Source organism: Astatotilapia calliptera, chromosome 9 (assembly GCF_900246225.1).
Source record: "Astatotilapia calliptera chromosome 9, fAstCal1.2, whole genome shotgun sequence".
Classification (NCBI taxonomy): Eukaryota; Metazoa; Chordata; class Actinopteri; order Cichliformes; family Cichlidae; genus Astatotilapia; species Astatotilapia calliptera.
The window spans coordinates 6,534,758-6,558,628 of NC_039310.1; the positions used below are offsets into that span (position 1 = coordinate 6,534,758).

The following is a 23,871-nucleotide window of genomic DNA, read 5'->3' on the forward strand; positions in this document are numbered from 1 at the left end:
GGTGAGGAAGCGAGGTTGTTGGGCTAAATGGCACGTCCATTAAGTTAACTTTGTATGGACTTCTTAATGCCTGGATGTGGGTTTTATCTGGACAAAAACCAACAACATTTTGGGGAAATGCCAGATGTGATTCTCATTTTTGAGTGTGGCCTTTGAGTTTGACACTGTTCAAACTGCACTCATCACTAAAATCTACCCATCAAAATGGACACAGTACTGCATCTTTTGCAGTCTGTGTGTTTAAATGTTTCCCACATTCATAAACAACAAAGTGCCCAAATACACAAAGAGTACACACAGAGAAAATGAGAAAATCTTTGCCTCACACAGCGCTAAAGTCATTCACCTCTATTTGAACAATATTAAGAAATGACACATGACTGTGTGGGTGTTTAAAGTAACTCGTGACAGTAAAATGGAAGAAGTCTATTGAATATAGCAGACTGCAACTCATGGTGCTGGAGCTTTGATTGCTGTGTTTGTGTGGAGGCTGCCAGCGGTGAGTGGGAGGGGGAGGAATTGCCCAGAAAGCTGTGTATAGCTTCGAAAGGGTCACCTTTCGTCTCCAGGGGTGTTTTTCATCCACCTGCACGGGTCTGCGAGATCTGATGGCCTTCACAACCAGAGGGATGGATGAGGAAGGTAAGAAAAGATGAGGATTATGGATGAAAAGACGGAAGAAAAGATCCAAGCTCTGCACAAGCACGAGAAGCTGCAGGGGCTGCCATGCTGGCCCTGTGCTGATAACGATGTGCGACTTATATCAATATCAGTGTGCTAGTGCCTGAATGGTTTTGCCTCCCATACACCGCAGTGGATTTTAAATCAAAAAGTGCAGACTTCAGCTCTAATTCACCAATTACCAGTTCATTAATTAACCATTAAGGACATTTTTATACAGTCTCAGTTTTTCAGAAACTCAAAAGTAAATGGTGGTGTACAGAGGCAAAAATTAAAGAAATTCCACCACTGTCCAAATATTTCCGAACCTCAGAATGAACACATTAATAATGCATATTAACCACAGTGATGTGGCTAAGGAGCAAAGTTGTAGAATAGGGTTTGTAATGTGTGAGTTTAGTGAAGCAGGTGTGTGAGCAAGTACAACAAGCAATGCAAGGCAGCAAGACCTGTTGACACGTCCTACCTGGCTGGCTGATTCGGTTGCATTGTAAGGAGGCTCAGGAGGAGTAGAGAAAGTAGCAGCAAACACTGGCTCCTATGGAAGCCACAGAAATAGGAAATGTACACATACACATGAAGGGGATGATCAGGAGTATAGCAGCTGCAGGGGTGTCGCTGGGATTTTAGAAACACTGGCATCATGCGAAACAAGGCTTTAATGTATCAGTTTTCTAGTTACATGTAGTGTGAGACTCTTTGCAAAAACAACTGTACAATGAACTCTGCAGCTCTGGAGATTTTTCAACGGGTTTCAGGAAATAACAAGTTGTGTCACAGACGAGGCATTGGGATGATCTCAGTTTGGGGTTAGAGGCTCCAAACTTACAACAGAAAGTCTTCATTCCAGATGACCAACAAGGGAGGGGCTGATGAGGAGCTTGACTTGCATTAGTAAGTAAAGGTCAGGGTATTCTAGCCTGTGTCATATTGAGGGGAGTGTAACAATAAAAGAAAGAGATGATCTAATTTAAAGTGCAGTTCAGTTACTTTGCAGAAACCTTGTTTTGCTGTAACATTACAACAAAATGCAACAGCAGTTATTTAGACTCAAACCTGTCGGGTATGTTATCCACCACTACCATTCATTCAGTCTGGTTCAAGTGTTGTGGGTGAGCATTGTGTATAAGACAATCTGATCTCATTTGGTTGAATGGTTCTCATTAATTACCAAAACGCTGTTGCCTCAGTAGTGTTTCCCCAAGATGTACAGCTGCCTGCTCTACTCTGTATGTGCACAAACATGCTCGCTTAGCTGGTTAACTTCACAGTGAGGGTTTAAAAAAAGATTCACAATATGGTTCTCATGGACATCTTGTTTACTTTTTCCACTGATGTACCATAAGCTGAATTTAAAGAATTATGTCATGTTTGTGTTTTTACCATTTAAAAATTTTCCCGTTAGTGGTTATTGATGGTTTTCCTCACTTTTAATCATTTATATTCTTTCTTGTTACTTGTATCCACCAATGAAACAAACACATTGTGCAAACAATACACATTAATAATAAATTAATAAAAAAATCCCTGCAGCCACATTAATATGCAAAGCCACAGCCCTGAACCACTGGAACAGAGATGAAACTGGAAGCAGATTGAAGCACGCCAAACTGACTCTTGAGATTTTAGACCAACTTTCAGACAAATCTTACGCCACAAGAAACATTTGTCATAAATGTGAGTCGATTAGAGAAGCAGAGGTTGCGTGCCAAAGTCAATATGATAAATGGGAAATTTTTAACTCAATTAAATTAGATTCATAGTGTAACAGGAAATTCTAACACAATTATAAATCTGAAACCTGATGAGCAGTGGTGGGATGAGGAACACAGCATAATTACAACAATCAGAATGATTATTAATACAATTTGTCTTTAAGACACACCCACACGCAGTTCCACCACCAGTACCACCACAAACAGACACACAAACGTAGCTCTGTGTGTTCCACCAAGGCTAAGAGTTTTCAACAGGAAACAAAGTTAAAGATGGAAAAATGAAAACTAAATGCATTTGACACATACGTGCACACACGTTTGGTTTCTGCACGGGCCTTACCCAAAGCTGGTCGGACACAGCAAACTCGTCAATCATCATCATCGCTTCATCATCCTACAGACGAGCAGCCAAAGAAAAAGGGACAGTTCCCAGCATTCATTTCACACACAGGCCAAAGCACATTACTCCCGCTCCCTGTGAGTCTTTACAGATTCTATACTCCAGGTATGACATTTATCACGCGGGCGAATGGTTAATTTCTAGGTAAATATCAAGTTTGTAGTATGTGTAAAGTAAAAAGAAACAAAGTCCATCAAAAAGCAAAGTTGTCCAAACAGCCTTTATTCTGCTCTACTTGCCGTTTTTCTCTGACTCGGTTCTGTATCTGCATTATCTGTAGTTTTGCACTTCTTCGATTCAAAACAGGAAACCTGATGAATCATGTCTACTCGCTCGGATGAATTGGAGGATGGAAACAAGATGAAAAACATCAACTGCCCTTCCCCTTGACCTGGACCCAGCCATCACTTCAAATTGATTAGGTCTTGAAAGATTTCCCTGATTTGATTAAGACATATCTTTAAAAAAAACCAAAACAAAAAAACCCCCAGAAAAAGCTCCTCAATCAGTGTGTCTGATTGCACACGATGAATCAAAGCTACGTAGGTAAAGTACTTCCTGACCTTAAACAAACTACTAACCCAAAATGAAAATATGTATGTGTAAAGCTGTCGAGCTGAGCAAACCTTGATAAGCTGCTGGAAACAAAAACAGCTGTGCCACGGCAGCTGAATATGTCTAAACAGAGAGGTGCGTGTCCTGTGCCTGACCTAACCCTTCCTTCAAAAACAGAAACGCAGTCAACATGCAGAGGAAAGAAATCAGGTTTATTTTTTTATTTTAAAAAAGAAAAAGTAAAGGACATGCAAACAGAGACAAACAGAAGAGTGAAAGTTTACATGTAACATGCAGTTAACTAGAAACAAAGGCCCAGCATGACTAAACACAGAGGCTACATTTTACAGTTCAGTTAGTACAACACTCACATGTAGCTGACAGTTTGAATACTTTTCAACTCTCAGAGAAAAGTTAAACTCTACAAAGTGCTCTCAGCTTTTCTCTGGAGGGGAAAGCCATCTCAGTATGTGAGTCATTCAGGCAACAAATAGGATTAAAATCCAACTTAATTAAGCTTCTTTAATATTCATAACAAGTATAAAACATACATGAGGCAAAACTTCAAAATTTGGAAGTCAAAGGCTGCAAATACTCATGTTCAATCATGTGTTCCAAGTTTTTATGAGTGACTGGCTACTGTTTCCAAGATGCTCAAGTTTTTTACATTCTACATTTATATACACACACCCTTCAAATGAGATTAAATCCTGACTGATTAATTTTCACGTTTGTTCTATTAATATTTTATCGTCATAATGCAAAATAAAACTCTTAAACAGCAGGATTATTCTATGTCAACTCCCCCCAAAACTTATTTAGAGACTTGAGATATCCATTTCAAGTACCAGGTATACTATCACAAGTACAGTTATGTATAGTTTATTACATGGCTACATGTAGTAATACATTCATTCGAGCGGGGCTAAATGAATCAGAATTAAGTGAACAGCTTAGGAAGAGTGGCCCTATGAATATTATAGCCTGCGTGCTTTCACTTTTGCTACTCCAGAAATGATTCATCACAACGCAAAACTGCATTTGTGATTGTCAGCCTTGGGATTATATTAATATTATATAAATAGGGTTTCACTATTTATTAGAAATCTGATAAGCTAAAATGTTGGGATAACGTAAAAGTTACCCAAGTATTTGAACTGCGTGCGTTTAATTTCACTGCATTTATGCATTTTCGGCCTAAAATCAAATTGGATTTTAAAGGTTTGACGTATGAAAAAATTAGTATCCTAAAAAGAAAGGAAAGGAAAGAAAAAAATGTTCATGATTGAATAGTGGCAGCCGCAGGCTTCCATATTTAGGAAATAAAAACAGCATGCCCCATGAAGTATTGTGTGACTGATCCAGACACCACAGTATGTATTCTACTGCCAGGATGGAAGACATGCAGATTATCTCTTGATACAGTCCAAGAACAAAAACATGCAACAGCTGCTTGAGACAGAACAGAGAAAAGAGAAAAAGATCAAAAGACGCAGACAAAAACACGACCTCTCTGTTTAGAGATATTGAAAATTGTTACCATGTTCCTTGTAGCTCTGTTCTACAGAAGTGATTGTTTAAAGGGTATCAGTCTTTGATCAGATTTTTCTTTCTGTACACGTCAGCAATAGAAGATCGAGAACACCTACTGAGCGGCATGATCTCAGAGGCTGACACATTAAATACTTGCTTTCATAATGCGACACAGTCGATCAAATCAAATTAACCAACTCACTGCATCACTTCTGCATTCAGGTCTTGTGGACACAAAGTAGCAGAGTCAGTCATGAATGCATGCTGCTATGACTACGTGCAAAAACATGAGCGATACAAGGGACAACCTCAGGCTTCTCTGTTGACGTGCTAATTCAGCAGTGGGTGCTCACGTCAGGTGGTTACCTTCTTCTTGAAGCTCTGCTCCACCTCCCAGAGTTGAGCATTCTGCTCTGCTGCAGCAATCTTCACCACATCCTGCTTCTTATTGATCCTGTTCCTCCAGTCCTCCTCGCCACTCTTCTTTAACAAGGCGACTCTGAGTGGGGAAGGGGAGAGGATCATGAGCTGTAGCATACAAATAAATGGTATATGGACTGATTCTTATATAGCGCTTTTCTACTCTCCCGGAGTACTCAAAGCGCTCATAATAATAAATAATGTTTTTCAGTTGAGTTTTTTGTAGTTAGAGGACACTTTTCAAAACAAAAAAAACCGCAACAAATCCTTATTTTGGCTAGGCTTTCAAATTTAATCCAGAGCATTTATGGAAAACTTGAGCAATTTGTTTAAGAGGTGAGTTTTATGAAGATGATTTTGAGACACTTTGTCAAACGTGACATGACAAACTGTATGTTAAGGATGGCACAAAAGCAACTACACGCTGTGGTTTTAATGAAGAGCCATTGAGTTTGCAGCTGCAGGCAGACTCTTTATTTCCACATGTGCCGAAGAAACACAAAACCTTACTTCCCCAGAGCTTTTAGCCCAACCTGTCACAATAGTAAAGCCAACAAAAAGCAGCCATGCTCCTCTACATTTATGAATGAGAAGACAGCAGACATTAAACAGAGGCAGCGAGCATGTTGTTTAGGAGCTGCAGAAGTAAACAGTGTACAGACAGAGCAATGACAGCTCTGATCCAATTACACATAAACATTGATTAGAGAAGCCAGTCAGTGTAACAGGAGCTGGGAAAGCAACTCAAACCTCAACCCTGAATTTTTCCATCTTTTTAATAAGGAAAACTGGGATTAGGTTTAAAGTACTCGACAAGTCTAAAAACCTAAACGTGAGCAAGAACAGAGCTTCAATTATTGAGCTCTCATCTGTGAGCTGGGGCAGACAGGACCAATATATGCAAGAGGTCAGGGTCCTGGCTGTGCCCCACTTGCCCCCCCATCACAAGCACCCCTCTGTGACCCAGCGAGGAAATGTCCTGTTCTGCCCCCAGGGCTACACAGCAAATGCAAAAACAGGATGAAAGCAGCACTCAGTCCAACTTGCAAGCTGTATCTGGGATACAGACCCTTGCTCCAGAGAAATGCTTTGAACGTGGGAACGACACAAATTAGTCAAAACATGGTCAAAGAGTCAGATTTACGAGAAGCACAATAACTAGTACAAACTCCACAGGCTTTAACACCAGTTTACATGCAACTTTATTATATCATCAGTCAGTTTAGAGCATGATTAGTGTCCTATGTCTGCCAGTCAACTAGCACGAACAGCTCAATTATCCCAGTATGACATAACAGGACTTATGTAAGGATTTGCTCAGGAATCCAATACTCAGCTTTAGTTTTGTTATATAACAACAATGAAATGTAATGAAAAAAAATCTATAATTTCTTTTCTTTATCATTTTGCTTCTGTTAATACTCCAGACTTCATCCCAGGAAGCTCAACAGTAAAGAAAAAAACCCTCTAATACCCTAAAAACTCCTCCCTCTTTGCCCTCATGATGTAATTTTGAGTCATCACATTTTATCCATTCTTAATTTAAAAGTAAAAGAGCTGATCACAAATGTGCTATGACTGATGACCATTCATGAATAATGAAACCATTGGTCCTAATCATTTAGCATTTTTATGCACCGACGCCTGTTTTCAGTGACCACGGCATTTTGTCTTGAAATACATGTCTTTTCTTTAAAAAACAAAGACATTTAAACTTATTTTTATTGTTAATGAATTAAAAAAAACAACAACATGTAGCTAGCAGAGCAAACCGTGATTTCTTTTGCATTGCTCTTGTAGGATTAATTTACCGAGAAACAGGTAAATGGTATTCTGCAATACGTGAATATGGTCAGACATGCAGTAAATATATATTAAATCCTATCTTAGCACACTTCCATGCTCACCTCTCTCTGATGGACATGTGTCGGGCCATCATCCTGTCGCTCAGTTCGTCTCCCTGCTCAGGTTGAACCGGGTCAGCTGGGTGTGTGTTGCTGTCTGTGTCTGCTGCTTCGGGGAAGCCAGATGTTGCTCTGGATGTTACCACAGTTGATTCCAGCAGGTCTGTGAGTGTGAGCACACAGAAATAGTGAGAGGAGAGGGGGAGAGAAAATAAATAAATAAATAAAAATCAGTAACTCAGCAGCAACTCCATAAACATTAACTGTGACCGCTTGTATGATCTTTTGAGGAAAATACATTAACTAAGAATCGCTGTGTAGGGTGTAAACCCTTTAACATAACAGTCAGAGGTGTCACAGTGCAGACTCAGCATCTCAAAGCAGCATCGCAGCAATCATCTTTCATGCTCACCGAAATAATCCCGTCCACCTCGTGAGAAGCAGCAAAGACACTTTTCACAGCTTTAAACATCTCTGCCACAGCTGTAATCAAACAACCCACACTGGAGACTCAGGTCAACGCACTATTCCTTCCCCCTGCCCCGAAACAAGTTCCACAGTTCCAGTTTGACTGATTTCTATTTTCTGACAAGCCACATGCTGACACAGAGACAGTGAACGGCCCGGTGTTACTGCAGTGCTCAGATACAAAGGAAGCCTGAAAACCACAGTCTGAACTCAACATTTTCACTCAGACACACAGGAAGTGGGTTGGATTAGAACTTGTTGACGGAAACCGATACCAACTGTTAGCATAGTTTGCTCTTTAAATTTTTAAAACCTATTTTAGTCTTCTGATTAGCTTCACTTTTTTCATTTATTTCTGTTAAACTCCAATGTTCTACCCAGAAACACTAACTCTGCATGCTAACCAAAATAAGCTTCCCATTTAACACCAAATTAAGTTGCAGGTGCACCTTACTAACCAAGATAACAACCTACTGCTAGCTTTAACCTACAAGTCCACAGCACTACCCTCTGATCCAAATATTTCCAGTTACTAAAAAAAGGAAATATGCATCTAGCCATTCATGCATCCTCTTCTCCTCTTCAGGGTCTATAACACATATCGCTGTTGAATGTTAATATAGACAAGTTACAGTTATCATTCTCCCCAAATCTTAATGTAAACTTGGCAAGTTTATAAACTTCAGTAAAGACAGAACAAACAGCAGAGTAGTTCAGGCAATAAAAAGCAGACTGATGCTTTTGAGCTCCTCCTCCTGCTGTTTTCTTACCTCCGCTGGTGGCCCTGCTCCTCTGGCTTTGCTCCTGGCTGTCCTGGAGCCTGTGGCTCTCTGAGCTCCACAGCACTTCCTCTTCTATCGCACTGTCCGGCCACTGCTGCAGCTGCTCCTCCTCTGCTTCTTCCTCCTCTTCTCTCCTTTCTCTCCCACTCTGGGGCTGGGGCAGTGCTGTCTGCCTGACTGCTCTCTCAGGAGACGGCAACTTCCTCTTCCCCCCTCCCAGATCAATCTGGTCTTCCCCTTGGGGCAAAATGTGATGCCTATGGTGATCTGAGGATCCCTGGGACCCCCCGACTGGGCGGTCTGGTTGGCGAGGGGGTAGAGACCTGTCAGAGCTGGGATAGGTGGGCTCCACGCAGGCTGCAGTGGATATGTGGATGTCTCCGGCGTGGTCACTGGACACCGTCCCGCCTGCTCTGAGTGCAGAGGAAGACGAGGAAGATAGGTGGTGTCCAAACCGAGAGCCTGTGCCGTTTTGAAGCTGTGTAATGCAGACAGACAAAGAAGTGGGTCAGTTTGCTACAGAGGCTGAGAAACGGCTTGGGCAAAGTGCACACACAAACAATTGAGAGAATAACGCTGACTAATCACAGCCTGCCTGACTCAGTGCACTTCCTGGGCATCACACAGCAGCCTCTCTTAATGGTCAGCCCACATCACAAAGCCATGCCAGCAGCCGCCGACGCACAACGCATGACAAACACTTTCAGTTTATAACAACTGGGTTCATAATCCATAGAGGAGAACTAACCTGGCACTTCTGCTGAGGAACAAATGACAAGCAACAGAAAGCAGCCATGTCAAGGAAACTTGCAACATGTATCCATCCATTAACTCGCTTTTGCTTCAAATTTCTCTCTCATACTTCCCCCACAATCAAACTTTCAACCCCTGTGGCTGTAGATGGGAGTTGAACTGCTTTTGGTTTCCCTCTTCTTTGTCACAGAGACATCTTTTAAAGCCCACAGACTCGCTGATATGTGTGCTTCATCCATCCACGCCTCTTTATTGAACTGGGGTTGATGACTCAGAGCTTTATCACAAGCTGGGCCATGCAACGTACATTCAGAATGAAATCACACCAATGTGGAGACGAGCCAAAAAAGAAAACACAGAGCGTGTTGTTCACAGAAATGGACGGTCATTTCTGAGAAGAGTGCTCCCGCTGTGTCAGCCTCCACTGATGCAGGCAAGTGGTGGTCGGTGACTGTTCAGAGGAAGCTTACTTGTAGGTCTTCTACCAGACTGTCACACAGCTCCTGCTCATCACTGAGGTCTACGTCTGAGAGCTCCTGGAGCAGAAACACCAGCATGCTGCAGTTCTTGTTTCATGGATTTTCTACTTTAGTAGCAGGAGTTTAATTATAACCCCTGCAAACCCACTGACTAACAGATAACATGTCATCATTGCAACTTCTCAATTTTTCCACCTTTAAATGTTTTTTCCCTTTTCCATATATCATCACTTCGGTGCTCTCACATTTCTTCATTTTTCAGTGAACACTAGAATAATTCTGTCATATGATTCCATCCATGCCCAGTTGAAACTCTGTTAACATTCATTACCCTTAAACAGCAATCTGCTCCCAGAGCTGGACAGCAGCTGTTTAGTTACATCATCATTTATATTCATTAACAGAATTTTCACTTTTCCTCTTGTGTTCTCTAAAAATATTAATTCACGTACTCTGTGCATAAGACACTGGATTGACCGAGTAAGTCATGACACATTATTACTACATTTATACTCCACCTTTGTATTGTGTGGCACTAACAGAGTGAATGTGTACAGTAAGAAAGCAAAGTTAAGAGGTCTTCTCCCAGTGAACCGAAGCACTGGAGAAACAAAGTGACCTTGCAGCTTCCCCACCTGTTCCATATCTCCCAGTGTGATGGGCTGTGTCTGGTAGCGAGCGTTGGCCCTCCGCTGCCGCGTGTCCCCTCTTGTGTGGGTGACCCTGGTTGGGGGCTGAGCCAGCCGGTTGAACAGCGCCATCTTTTCAGCCAGGCTGAGGGTGCAGAGGTCAGGCTCCTCCTGAGTCTCGCTCTGCTTTGTATCTTTTTCTTTTAGTGAAGACGTCTGCGTCGGGCCCCGGATCTCCTTGGTATCCTGCACCTGCCGGGCCTCCCTCACTTGCTCATGGGCAACAGCACTTTGCTGTGAGGATGCCTGCAGGCTAAGGAGGGGAGAAGACATCCAAGAGACAAAGAGGGAGAAGAAAACGGAGACTTCTGTAAGCTTGTGGGGAGCTCATGCAAGCCAGCGAGTGGCATGTCAGAGAGAGTGCATTTTCTGACAGCCAATAAAAGTCGCCAACACAGAGCCAAAAAGGTTTGCTACACATGCAGGGTGAGTCATGCTCACCAAGCAGTGAGTTAAAAACCCAGACGTCCTATCTTAGCAATTAATTCATGTAGTTTCCTCCGATCACACATGAGGGCACCAAACCTTAAAACTGTGCATTAGAACTTTACCAGCAACTCAATCCTATAGTTTAAAACACAGTGAACGAAGAAAAACTGCATAGCAGCCAAGACTCAAACGTGTTAGTCAAACACCGCACTTCGATGTGAGCATACATATCCGTGCACACACGTCTGCTGTGTACCTGTATGGTGGGACAGTGCTGTAAACTAGGGTGGGGCTAGGGACGCGTGCTACGGCAGCGTGAGCGGACACCATTTGTGGCACGTGAGATGGGGCGCTACAGTGGTCAAGGACAGGGACACAGTCATACACACACAGAGGACAGAGAAGACAGGAAGGTGCAAACATGAAGACTAGGATGGTGGTTAAAGTTTCATGTAGATGTGAGGACAGTGAAAAAGTCAGAGGCACAGCTTTCTTTAAGAAACAATTTCACGCAGAAAGAAAAGTTTAAATCTACAAAAACTGGTAACACCCTAGAACTTCATCTTCACAGCAAGGTCTCTCCACAGATGGATGCCTACACACAAGTGCACAGTTGAGTTTGTTCCGCTTTGATAATCTAGGAGAACTTCCCTTTAGAGCACTTTTCAAATAGAACAGATGTGCATGTATTTGCTTTAATGCACTTAAAGATTTTACACCTCTGATTTATTGACCTGATATGTGCTGTCAGGAACACACAGATCTGTAGATGGAGTCTTAGTGGTCATTCCCCGGCCACAGCTTGTGACAAAAAGGGGAGGAGGGTTGAGGTTTTGCTATTATAGCCCCGGAACTATGCAATTCTCATCATACTGAGCGATTAACATTTTTGCTCCTTTTAGATAGTCTCCAGAAACATTTCTTTGTGAAAGGTTTTAAAATGAGTACTATTATAGTAATAAAAATTAAAGTAATGAGAATAAAAACCCACATGTGAAACATTTTCAGAGTAAAAAAAAATCAGAAGGTTCTTAGTAAAAGGACCAGACGTACTTTTTTCTTGTGTCACATTTGTACTCACCATGGGCTCATTTTCAAGCTTACATTTATTTAGTCATTCTTCCTGATAGAACTATATAATTATACACTTTTTTCTTTGCCTATCAAGAAAGTAAGTTACCCTATTATTGTTAGAGGTGTCTTTCACATTACATAGCATCAAACAAGGTGACAGAGCCTTACGTGGCTGCGATGACTACTTCCTCAGTTGTGACCGGCTGAGTTCTGGATCGATCTTGTGTCCGTCTTAGTCTCCTGTCCACAGCAGCATTCCTGGACCGCAGTTTAGGAGCTCCGCCATCGACGCTCTTCTCCAGTTCCTGGATGGAGATAATTAGGGTAAACATTGGTCATCTTTAGAAATGAACACAGCTGATTACACAAACTGTATAGACCTTCTCTGGTCCTTAGCAGATCTTGCAACTAAATAAATAAATAAAAAATTGCTTCTTTTTTTTTAAAGCAAAATGAACAAGCAAAACTTCCTGCACCTTACTGCTTCCATATGAAATAAGAGCAACATCTGAGACTCTACAGGCTGAGAAATGAACAGGCTTTGGATTGAAGCAACACTGAAGAGGACAGAGACACAATTCTTCCACAAAAACGTGAGAGCCTGACACAATCATACAGAAAAGGTTTCCTTCAACTCCTTCCTGCTAAAAGTGATTCTAGAAGCCGCTGAATTATGGCACAAATCATTTCAGGAATAAGGCTGGCTCAGTTGTGACTCACATCTGCAATCAAAATTTCTAAATCCTCAAAGTAAGAGAAGGACAGGAAATTGAAATCAGAATACTTTATTAATCCCAGAGTCTGAAATCGTACCCATAACTGGAATGAAGTTTTTCCTCAGCTTGGAAGCTCGTACTCAGACAATATAAGATGCCCAACAGGCTGAAGTCAAAACTCACCCTGAAGAGAGAGCGCTTAGCTGCGACGCTCAGCTTGGCCCGTTCATCTAGCTTCTCTTCATCAGCTGCAACAAAGGAAAAAAAAGTTAGAGTTAGAAACCAGCTCTAACTACATAAATTCTGCTTCACAGTTCTCTGTATCATCTATACTTTGTTTTACGTTTTGGTTTTTTTATCTTAATATTTTATTGTTTTATGCTACCATAGACACTCTGTAAAACACTACTTAAATTTTCTGCCAAAGACACTAAAACACCAAATTATATTGCCAGAAAGAGCAAATAAGTTTTGTAATGTGATTATTTACATATATTTCTATTCATACACTAATGATTCTATTAAGTGTACACTTTGAGTACACAAAATAAAAACAAGGGTTTCAACAAATGTCCTTGAAACCACGGGGTACGACTTTACAGAAACAACAGAGACTCTTTATTTCTCCATGAACACCAACACATTCCAGGCTTCTTGCATAAGTAACCCTCATTTTCTCCTCAGTCAACAATATCCTCCTCTTCCATAGCTGTCACTTCAGTCCTTTGCCCACCACTTCACCCCAATAACAGCTCTGCATGGCTACGAATCTGTGAGTTTTATTGACCGTCTCTTGTTGCGAACTCAGTGCTAGTTCAACCCTGTACAGTATGTACAACGCATTATACTTATAATATCGCATTAAACTGCCATCATGTAAGGACATTTCAAAGGCAGACAATTTGAACAAACTCGTTAAGCTAGTATTAGCTTAATTAGCTAGCTTGCTCTAGTTTAAAATGTACTAACAGTGGTTATTTCAAATGACTGTAGTCACTAGTCGCTGATTAAAGATCCTGCTTTAGTCTACATATTTACTAAATTATAGGTCAATAAAAAAAAGAATGTTATGCAGTAACACTGACATTATTATAATATGCAAAAAACTGAAGTCACTTTAAAAGAAACTGAACACTTTAGCACTAGCTAGCTTTGGATAAAAATGGTAACAGAAGAGCATCTTAAGATGATAGGTACATTTATGCTCGATAAACCTTTCCCAATAATCTAATTATTTAACACACAGAAGTATGACAACTATTGTGTGATACCTATCAATCGTTATTAACACCATCTGGCTTAATGGCAGGGAAAAAACAAACAAACCACTAAACCCGTCACTGGAGTCACTCAGGAGACTATAAAAAGATGGACAGGTGTGAGGAATATACACGCTTTATTCTCTGCAAGACACATGCCATGACATCATCAAACAGCTATCCCTTTGACACTGCAGTGCTGAGCTCTGGCCTACATAATACTCGCCAAAGCATCCCGACCAAGTCATGTTTATAAGAAGCAGATGAGCTGGCTCTGCCCTAAGCGGGGCCACAGTGATGTTATGCTACTGTGAGCACCATTAATGACTCTGTAAACTCCACTTCAAAATATCACGCTTTCATATAAAATAAAGACGACCTAAAAAAAAAAACAGATTTAAGTCACCAGGCCTCCATCCATGTGTTTATTACTGAAGCCACTGAAAACTCATTCTGTTCACTTATAGATGAGTGCAGCTGTAAATTATCAGTAATGCTGTTTTCATAGTTAGTCACTGACCACTGAACTGCAGATACTACTACATGAACCTATGCAGTTATGATACAGAGCAGATATAAATGGAAAGACAGTTGAACTAAAGCATGAATGTAACTGCATTCTTTTTCCATCCTCGTGATCTCAGCAGCCATCCAAAGAATTATAAAAGAAACTGTGCTGTATCAGTCTGTGGCATGACAATGTGTAGCGTTTAAGTTGGCTCTCATGTAAAATTAACCAAGAAAACCCTGAAACTGAAACAATGTCCATGTGATTCAGCATTTCCACATGGATGTCTACAGAAATATTAGATGTGGTCACTTTAATTCATGAGCTTTACTTTTGTTGTATGATATCTATACCGGAGTAGAAAATAAGATGCAATGAGCCTAGCATTATATCTACTTATTATTATACCTACTTACTGTTACTGTATTCTGAAAATCTAAATCTGAGGTTAGTGAGAAAAACTACTTACCTTCAGTAGAAGCAAAGTCTGAACTCACACAAGACCTTCAAAAGCACAAAAAGAAAAAGGTGATCAGTTCGAAGCTTATGTATAACAATAAAAAAGGTGAGTAAATCAGTGGCGAGTGGTTAGAAGGCTAGCGGCGTGCTGAGAAAAGCAGTAGTTTGTGGTATGCTGGAAATGTGACAGCTCGCGTTAGAATTGAAAAATGGAGAGAAAGCAGACCAAGCTAGAGAATTAGACAGCATTACATTAGTCTGCTCTGATCCATGGTCTCGGGACTTGATTACTGACAAAGGCCAATTCATGCGTCCTCACTGTGGTCACGTGTGATGACCACTGCCAAGGCCCAATCAGAGGGACCTTTGGCCTTTAAGCTTCCTTGTTTGCTAATGTCGTTAGAATGAAAATCAAGGAGAGGGAGGGTGTTTAGGTCTGTATATGTGAGCATTATTCTCACTGGCCTGTTTCACTGTGATGATATTGATAAGACTATGGTACCTTGGTAGAGACTAATATATATATTTGATTACAGGTCACCCGAACATGACTAAAATCAACATTTCGTTGCATTCCAAATTAAACAAAGTTGTGATTTCTTTTAACATGCATGCGTTTCACACTCAGCTGTGCATTCTTGAATCCAGAGCAGTACCTATCAGTTTCATGGCGCTCAGCAGAAGTGATGGGCTGTGTCCTAAACCTCTCAGAGGTCTTTCTACTCTCCCCAGGATAGATATACTGCCGGGGCCTGCGCCCCCTGTCCCTTTCCCCTCTCCATGGGGCCTCGTAGCCCGTCAGTGCCCTGCACTCCTCCATTTCACTGGAGGGGCCATTCAGGGAGAGGGATCAACAGACAGAAAACCCAAAGGAAAGAGAGAATACAGAGTTGTCAGGGAGAAATAGAGAGGGACATGGTGCAAAATAAAACTGTTTAAAAGCAGAGGTGTTGAACATTCAACCACACCTCTGGTTTTTAAAATCGAGCCTATGAGCAAGCCCATGCAGATTTTTTAACAGTTTAAACACACACACACACACACGAGCTCCAGGCAGTATCCAAACAACTCACAGTGCCATTAAAGCAGAGACAAACACCGTACTGCAGGACGATTAGTGTTAGCAAATTAATGCATGTATGCCATGTCTACAGATTAAATGAACCACTGTGCTTGGGATGTTAGCATCACACCAGACGTAGCTGCTTGTTAGTCGTTGAGTAGCCAGATGATGTTAGGTAATAAGCGTCAGCAAGTACAGGCCATGCAGCATTTTACCACCTACAGTTCATTCCTGCGGCTGGTTGGAGGAGTGGTGGTGCTCTCCATGTAGGAATGTCTGAGCTGTGCAACAGACACCCTGGTGTCCTGGTGACTCTCTCCATTACTCAAACTTTCTCCTTCTCTGACCTCCTGGGGTTCCTTGGTTTGGTGTTGCAAGGTCCTCTGATTGGGTCCTTGTTGATTTCCAGCATCAGACACGGATCGGCTCAGAGCTGTGGTGGAGCTGGAACTTCCTGGCCCTGTGTGAGATGTTCTGGGCTCAATGTGGGTCGCAGCCGGTCTTTTGTGGGCACGATCAGCGTTTTCCCGCTCTCTGGGTCGGCGCTCCGCCACCTGCAGACAGGAGGTATACTCTGCTTCCTCCCGTCTTGGTCTGCCTCCAAGTCCCCCTCTAACAGGTTCCTCTGCTTCAGCCTCTCTTTGCATCCTGTACACGACCAGCTCCTCCTCACCTCGCCCTCTCCATGGGTCTTCAGTGCTCCTCTCTCTGCGCCGGATCTGTGAAGGCAAGACTGCTTTTCTGCTCCTCAGAAGGCCCTCTGTCTTGACCGCCTCAGCCTCACCAGCTTGTTCCTCTTCCACCTGCTGTTGCTGCTGCCCAGTTCTGGATGTAGAACCAGAGGTCATGGACAAATAACTGGGGTAATTGCCAACTTCTTGCCCTCCCTGTGGACCAGACTGGCTGTGCTGAACTTGTGGATGATGGTGGGAGTAGGCCTGCTGTGGGCCTAGTGGGTCTGCATGGTAGCGTGTAGAAGCCTGGGGCTGGTGCTGAAATTGTCTGCGGTACACTAGGCCTTCTGTAACATTTCCGAACTCTGGGCTCTTCTGGCGGCCCTCCTCCCTGACAAGCCTCTCCCTAACTCTGATTCTTCAGGGAGACAAAGGACTGGTTAACATTTGGAAAACATCAATAGGCAAAGCATAGCTCTCATAGAAGCTCAGAAAGATGACTTTGATTGTGATCCTTTGTGTGTCAGCCTTTGAGCACTAAAGGAGGAGCTCAGCCTCTTGTTTGACATTAGGGCTGGACACTGACAAAGCATGCAGATTTTATATTTGGATGTAAGACCAGTATAAATACTGGCTCAGATGTTTAGTCTTCCTGACTCAAATATTTCATAAAACCATAAACGTACCATACAAGCCAGATTAAAACCAACATACATCTTTGCCTGATATGAACTGGTTTAGAATTATTTCCAGGCTCTCTCTCACACTGGCAATAATGGTTAAATTCTTACTAAGATCTGATTCTTGAAGAAAGTATTCAAAAACAAAACAAAACACCCACAACTCACAAATCCAGTCACCGACAGCATAATTGTTAAAAAGGCAATACTGTACGAGCATTTGTCATTGTTGATATAATATGATCCATCACACAGCTGTTACCAAATGGGGTTTAAGCTAAACACAGCAAAAGGTGAGTGAGAAATGAAGTTATGGTTGGAAGCCAAGGGGACTGGAGCTGGTGACAATGAGGATGAGGATGACTGTTCAGCAGACGTCCAGAGCTCAAAAGCAGAGATTATTAAACAGTCGCCTGCCGGTCAACTCAGGACCCTAAGTGAGTAAATGCAGCATCATCACAGAAATTTATAATAATAATAATATTTAAAAAACTGGAGCCCTGTAATGAGCTGCTGTTTAAAAAGCACAGCTCACAAGGGTTGGTCCAGATGAATGGGAACATGGTAGATGATAACTGGGGGTGAGAAACAACCAGCCTTTGTCTACCTTGAAGGCCAGTTGATGAGGGAGTGGGTGTCGCCTTCAGCATCAGTCTGGAGGAACCAATCAGTACTAAGTTTCGTCTTTGCACTGCACCAAGAGAAACCCAATGGGAAACGTGATTGACTGGGCAGTTGGGTCTGAATTCAGTGTTGAGGTCTTTTTCTTGAAGCATATAAGCCGAGACAAAACTATATTACACACTCCACTGACTTCACATTAAGACTGACTGAAGAGACACTGAGTTTAGCAATCAGCACAATCCCAAGAACACAAGTTTAACTCCCACACGATACATTTAATTGCCACAGTAAAAATATGAATAATAAGTCTCATATTTAAGGCTTGTTGAATTATGACCAATGGTCAGATAGTGCAGTTATATTACATCAGATCTTATTACATAGATGCTATCTATAGATACACTCATTTGTTGATAACACTGATGCTATCTGGAGAGAGGGCTCTTTAAATGTACGCCTCTGTAGCTGAGGTTTTATCTGCAGAAGCAGATATTCAAGGGAAATGCCATCTCACTCCACCAGAGCCAGATGAGTCATGCTGGCCCTCTGATGCTGAGTAAAGGCAAACAGTGTGAATTTTTCACTAAGCACAGATCAGAGTTCAGCAGAACTGGAAAAAATGTTGATCAGTTATAAATACATTAAGAGATCAACTGAAGAATGAAGGGAGGAAACAAAAATCAGTTTGTGAAGCAAATCTCTTTTTTAGGGATACAAGAACCTGAATTTAACAGCTCACTACACAACACAAAGTCATATCTGTTAGCCTTGGATTCAAGTGGGGAAACAGACCTGACGCAGGTCATGAGGTAGAAATGTTTTACTTGAGTAACTGGAGATTACAAATTACAGATAGTCTTCTGACTGGACCAATCAGTTTGGCTCTTCCTCAACTATAGCAAGCCTCATGTCTCTGTGTGGAAACATTTCAACTCCTAAGCAAATCGATAGTTGCAACAGAATTAATTTTGACCAGCTGACTGAATATTTAGAAACCTTAGACAGTCTACTGAATAAACTGCTAGCTTCCAGTACTGACACTTGTGGTTCTGTAAGAATAATAAGTTATCATCTGCGTATAAACGTATTGTGATTTATTGTAGATTATACACCTTTGATGAGGCTATTGTGTTGGACTGCTGCAGCGAGCGCCATTTGTGAAGCAAAGATGTTAAAATCCTTAAGATATCCACTTTATTGTACAGCACTTAGGAAAACACTACAACTTGATACTACTACAAAAATAACAAACTAAACTAAACTGTTAGTGGATAATCAGTGCAGCTCTGCACTTAGTTTGCAGAGCTGTGGCTTGGGTGGTAGAGTGGGTCTACAAACTGAAGGGTCACTTGATCCCACGCTCTTCCAAGTCCAGAATGCATGAGACTTGCAGTAGAAACTCATTTGTTGAGCTTGAGTGCTCAACTTTGTGGAAAGCCACTATATAAGTACCGTTACAGTTAATTGTTGTTTTGATTATTTTCTGTCACCAGTTCCAGAAAGTTTCAATGCTGATAAAGGAGATGAAAATGATCGTGCTGGAATAAAAGTGCATCAAGCTTTTGCTAATGATGACATTTGGGTTGCTCTGAACATTTCACTACAAGAGCTAAAACGTAGCATTTCATGTTAGTCTCCCACACATCCAATGAAAAAGGAGAGCGGAGACACTCCTATTTGCTTGTTTCTCCTCAGGGTTCACTGGTCTTGATCAGACCCAGCTGTGGGTCAGAGATGTAGCTGTGGAGTCACACTGAGCTGCCCAGTAACACAACACCCTCCCTGCACCATGGACACACATACAACCTGGCCAAGTTTTGAAACCTGAGAGGGAAACTGAGGAAAAGAAAGAGGGGGCGATGCAGAGGGGAACACAGATGGATTGGGAATAATGTCCCGGACGGATGTAGAAGCAAGGAATGCACCTTCATATGTTTGTTTGCAGTGGAACAGTGCAGGGCTGGAGCCTGGTCATGATCTGGGTTGGGCAAGAAACAGGGGTGCATACACGGATTCTCTCTTTTCCAACAGTTGTGGAGCTGAAACAACTCTTAGTACGTCCCCTCTAAAGAGCTGCTAGCTCAGGTGTTTTAATATTCGGGTGTCATTTTTGTCCTTTTAGCCACCATTTAAACATACAATTAAAGGATGGACTCACAACGACAGTGTTATCCATTCCTCCCCTTAGGCAAATGCAGTGTATCATTTTGGTGCACATGCTAAAGTACTATCCACAACTTAGTAAGAGATCCTCTGAATCTGAAAAATACCCCAATTTGTTCTTCAAGACATCCACCTGAAATCTCTAGAATAAACATACAGCACAGAACAGCACAGGCAGACTAATCTGCCCAGTTGTAGGTGACTATGGGAGCTGGTCTGTTCCAGGACGAGCTCGGATTGCATGACCTTGTATCAAACAAGAGTCCTGCTAAGAGAACGACCTTGGACATGTGGAACGAACAGAGCAACAGTGACAGAAATAGATGGAGAGATGGATCCATCCTTTAAACACAATGCAGTGTGAACAGCTGTTAAAGTTCTGGTTCTGGTTTAAACCCCATGTTTGTATGTGAAGGGGATCTTGGGAGCTTAATGCAGAAAAAGCCTCCCGAAACAAGGGACAATTTATGTATAAAGTAAAATATGAAACCCCTCAAAAATCTGGAGTCACGTAGAAAACTCAGGGTTGTCCATTTTCAACCAAATCAAACTTAAAAAAAAGAAAACGGTTTGCTACAACAATGTGTCTTCCTCCCTCCACAAGTCACAACAAGCTAATCTTGTTGTGACACCATTGTTACAATTTAACAATGGTGTCTCAGTTACCAGCAGAAAAACATGGATACATCTATGTTTCTGCAAATGCAGTGACGTCTGACCTTTTTTATTCCATGTTGTGTTGAGAGTGTTGCTGTGTTAGAGGGAGTACTGCACACTTTGGTATAAAATTTGATCTTTGCTTTTTTCAAAAACAAAAACAGTTAAAGTACCCCAAAAACTTTAGCAAAAGTGTATTTTACCATTGTTATGTATAAATGGATTTATTAAAATAAAAAAAGATCTACCCCCAACAAAAACAAAGATGAGATCAAAACACTCACCCCTGTCTGCTGAGGACGTTCTGGGCCTGCTGCTCAATGAATAGGTCACCAGGAGACGCACCATGTTTAGGCGAGGAGAGGGAGGGGTGCCTGCCTTGCTTGGGTGAACTGGGTGGTATGCCAGTCACTGTGTAGTCTTTTGCAGGCACCTTAGCAGAGGAGGACGATGATGTCACATCCATGTATGAAGAGGAGGATGGAGGCTCAGGCGGAGCGGCCCTGCGCTGATTCTCCAGGTTCATCAGCCTCTCCCTCTCTGAGAACAACTCCACCCTGGTGTGACCAATATCACAGCCTGGGTCCGGGTAGCCGTGTGGCGGAGCTGAACGGCCTGCCCTTGGGCTAGTAGCTAAGGTACTGGTGTAAGCACTTAGGGTGATATCTCTGCCTTCCTCTCCCACCAGCTCCCCTCTATTACGTCTCTCTGAGCAGTCCGACTCTTTGTGAGAGCGGGGGTAGCGGGAGTGATGGTCCAAGTCGGGTTCCTGATCCAAAGAGATGCCGTAGCGTTCGGCCAGCTGCCGGCGCCGCTCTGCCTTGTAGCGGGCGATGCGTTCAGCCTTGGACTCCAACTCAGGAACACCTTTGGTCGGACCCGAAATGTGAACTGGCTCAGTGTGGATGAAGGACTGAGGCTCAGGCCTGCATCGAGCTCTGGACTGGCGCTCTGGAGCCATCAACTGCATTTCTGGGCTTTCAAATCCCTCCATGCCATAACGCTGAACGGTAACTGGTGCAAGAATAAACAAGTCATGTCTTTGTTGTGTAGAAAGAGACACAATAGTCTGTAGTACTGTTCTTGTCTCACCAGCACAGGGGTCAGAGGCCCTAGTGTATCGTGGAGTGTCCTCCTCCAGAAGCCGGTTGGCCACCAAGGTAGGCAGCAGAGACGGATGTACTTCACCCTCTATACCCTCCAAGCGCCGAGCAATGCGCTCCTTTCTAAGCACAGAAAGAAAGGGAAGAGTCATCTTTACACATTATTATCCTATGTAGTATTATCTTTATTACTGTAGCATATTTATAGATGCATCATTATCTCACCTGTTCATTTCCAAGTCACTTGTGCTTGTGGTAATGCCCTCAAATAGTTTCCTCAATTCAGAGACTTAACAAAAATAAATAAATAAGCAATAAAATCAGTACAGAATAAGCAGATCTAATTAAATGTTTAATTGGTCTAAGATGACAAATTTTGGATAGATTTTGGCTCACAGGAAATATTTGTAGACATGCTTTGGTAATATGTAATATGAACACATACCACTGAGCTCACATATACATATTATCATAAAATGTTAGTTTGATTAAATCATTGATGTTATATGTTTAATGTTTCTGAATCATTTCCAAAATACTATTTTCCACTAATCGACACAAAATCTCACAAAACCAACTTACAATTTATGTTATTTAAAAAACAAAACAAAACAAAAAACCCCAGAAAAAAACCCCATGAATAAACCCTCCTGAGACCACTGGTTTAAGAGCCCTTATGAACTCGGATGCGTCTTACTTCTATCAGTGGTCCAAGCTGGTTTGAGTCCACCCATGAATCAATGAAATTACAAAAGCACACCCACCCGTCTATATATAGACTACACAAGTCAATGTCAGCATAAAAACCAACAGGATCGTCTGCATCTTATAAGACAGGATTGCAACAAGGCACAAAAACAGGAAAATTTCTAAAGGGGGGGAAAAAATTCTCAACCCATCAACGATAAAAGCTGGGAAGCACCTAAATCTGGCTGCCCAGACTTTGGTTATTTAAAATCTTACCAGAATCTATAGCAACAACAATTACCAAACACCAATGATCCCCATCTAATGGAGCAGAATGGCAGAAACCTCCAAAACAAAGGTTTGCCAAGTTTCAAGGATTGTTCTCAGGAAAGCTTCTGACATTTCACCATTTCACTTCAGAGATACTTCAGCCAAGGCAAAAACGTCTGCCTTTCATTTATTTACATAAAAAAAAGAAAAAACATAGTTTTGACTTTGTCAATGCAGAGCATTGTATTGTAAGAACTGCAGAGTAGGATGAAGCTGATCTGTGGAGTGATGGGTTCACCAAAGAAACAGCTGATTGTAATTATTTGTCACAACATAAAAAGATGGATCCATCCACCCACTTCTGCTCCTCTAATCCAGGATCACTGCCGTTTCTCTGTACTTTATTTTTAAGAAAAGGTATATTTCAAATATTCAACACGTATTCTCTAGTGAATGATGAAAAATAAAAAATCATATTCAAAATGTTTACTTTTGATTTGATTACTTACTATGTTACAAAAGTCCACAGAGTTTATACATGAGTCAGTTTATAAACAGCTAATCAAAAGCGTCTTCAAACTTATGTGTACATTCCAGTGTGAACCACTACAGGATCTTTATTGGAACTTACATTAAATAAACCCTGTCAAGAAAACAAGTGCAGCATAATAACAGCAGTTCATACATAACATTTTGCAAAGCTGGGCCTTGTAGAAAAACTGGTTTTACACAAATGTTGACTTAATTCCAACCTGGCAAACAAGCTGCTGTTACACAACAGCAACTCTGACGTTGTCAACGTTCCCACAGTTTTTCAGAGTCATTTTCAGCAAGAAATAATAAAAAAAAAGTAAAAAATAAATAAATAAATAAATAAATAAAAATCACTTCACTCACCTTTGGGGAGATTGGCCAAGAGACTAACATCTATATCCTTGGCGCTTTTGGCTGGGTCGTCCTTTTCGTCACAGGAGAATTCTTTCTGGAAGCTGAGGGGTGCAGAAAAAATACCAACTCTTATTGAAACAGGGCTGAGCTGTGGGAAACTGGATTTGTTTACATTGTAAGCAGTTGTGAGGGGCTCACTGAATCAATCTAAATTTGATCAAACACAAATCACTGA

The 23,871-nt window shown here is 41.7% G+C and overlaps 1 protein-coding gene across 14 annotated transcripts in view; it reads right to left on the reverse strand.

Annotated features, from left to right (window-relative positions):
• The window catches only part of svila (supervillin a), a 59,868-nt gene that overhangs the window by 16,703 nt on the left and 19,294 nt on the right, over positions 1-23,871 (reverse strand). For 3 of the 14 annotated variants that reach the window (XM_026179124.1, XM_026179114.1, XM_026179115.1), the window contains exons 3-21: positions 23,646-23,737; positions 22,017-22,080; positions 21,781-21,914; positions 20,973-21,702; positions 17,852-17,935; positions 16,113-16,982; positions 15,484-15,651; positions 14,838-14,872; positions 12,785-12,849; positions 12,054-12,190; positions 11,068-11,163; positions 10,329-10,635; positions 9,685-9,750; positions 8,450-8,939; positions 7,215-7,374; positions 5,254-5,386; positions 2,740-2,793; positions 1,148-1,219; positions 557-613 (exon numbers count right to left, since the gene is read on the reverse strand). In XM_026179124.1, coding sequence (XP_026034909.1) covers positions 557-613; positions 1,148-1,219; positions 2,740-2,793; positions 5,254-5,386; positions 7,215-7,374; positions 8,450-8,939; positions 9,685-9,750; positions 10,329-10,635; positions 11,068-11,163; positions 12,054-12,190; positions 12,785-12,849; positions 14,838-14,872; positions 15,484-15,651; positions 16,113-16,982; positions 17,852-17,935; positions 20,973-21,702; positions 21,781-21,914; positions 22,017-22,024 — 3,666 coding nt within the window. In that variant the 5' untranslated portion in view covers positions 22,025-22,080; positions 23,646-23,737. The remainder of the gene's footprint in view (positions 1-556; positions 614-1,147; positions 1,220-2,739; positions 2,794-5,253; positions 5,387-7,214; positions 7,375-8,449; positions 8,940-9,684; positions 9,751-10,328; positions 10,636-11,067; positions 11,164-12,053; positions 12,191-12,784; positions 12,850-14,837; positions 14,873-15,483; positions 15,652-16,112; positions 16,983-17,851; positions 17,936-20,972; positions 21,703-21,780; positions 21,915-22,016; positions 22,081-23,645; positions 23,738-23,871) is intronic. The other 11 variants (XM_026179121.1, XM_026179128.1, XM_026179116.1 and 8 more) reach the window with 10 other exon arrangements.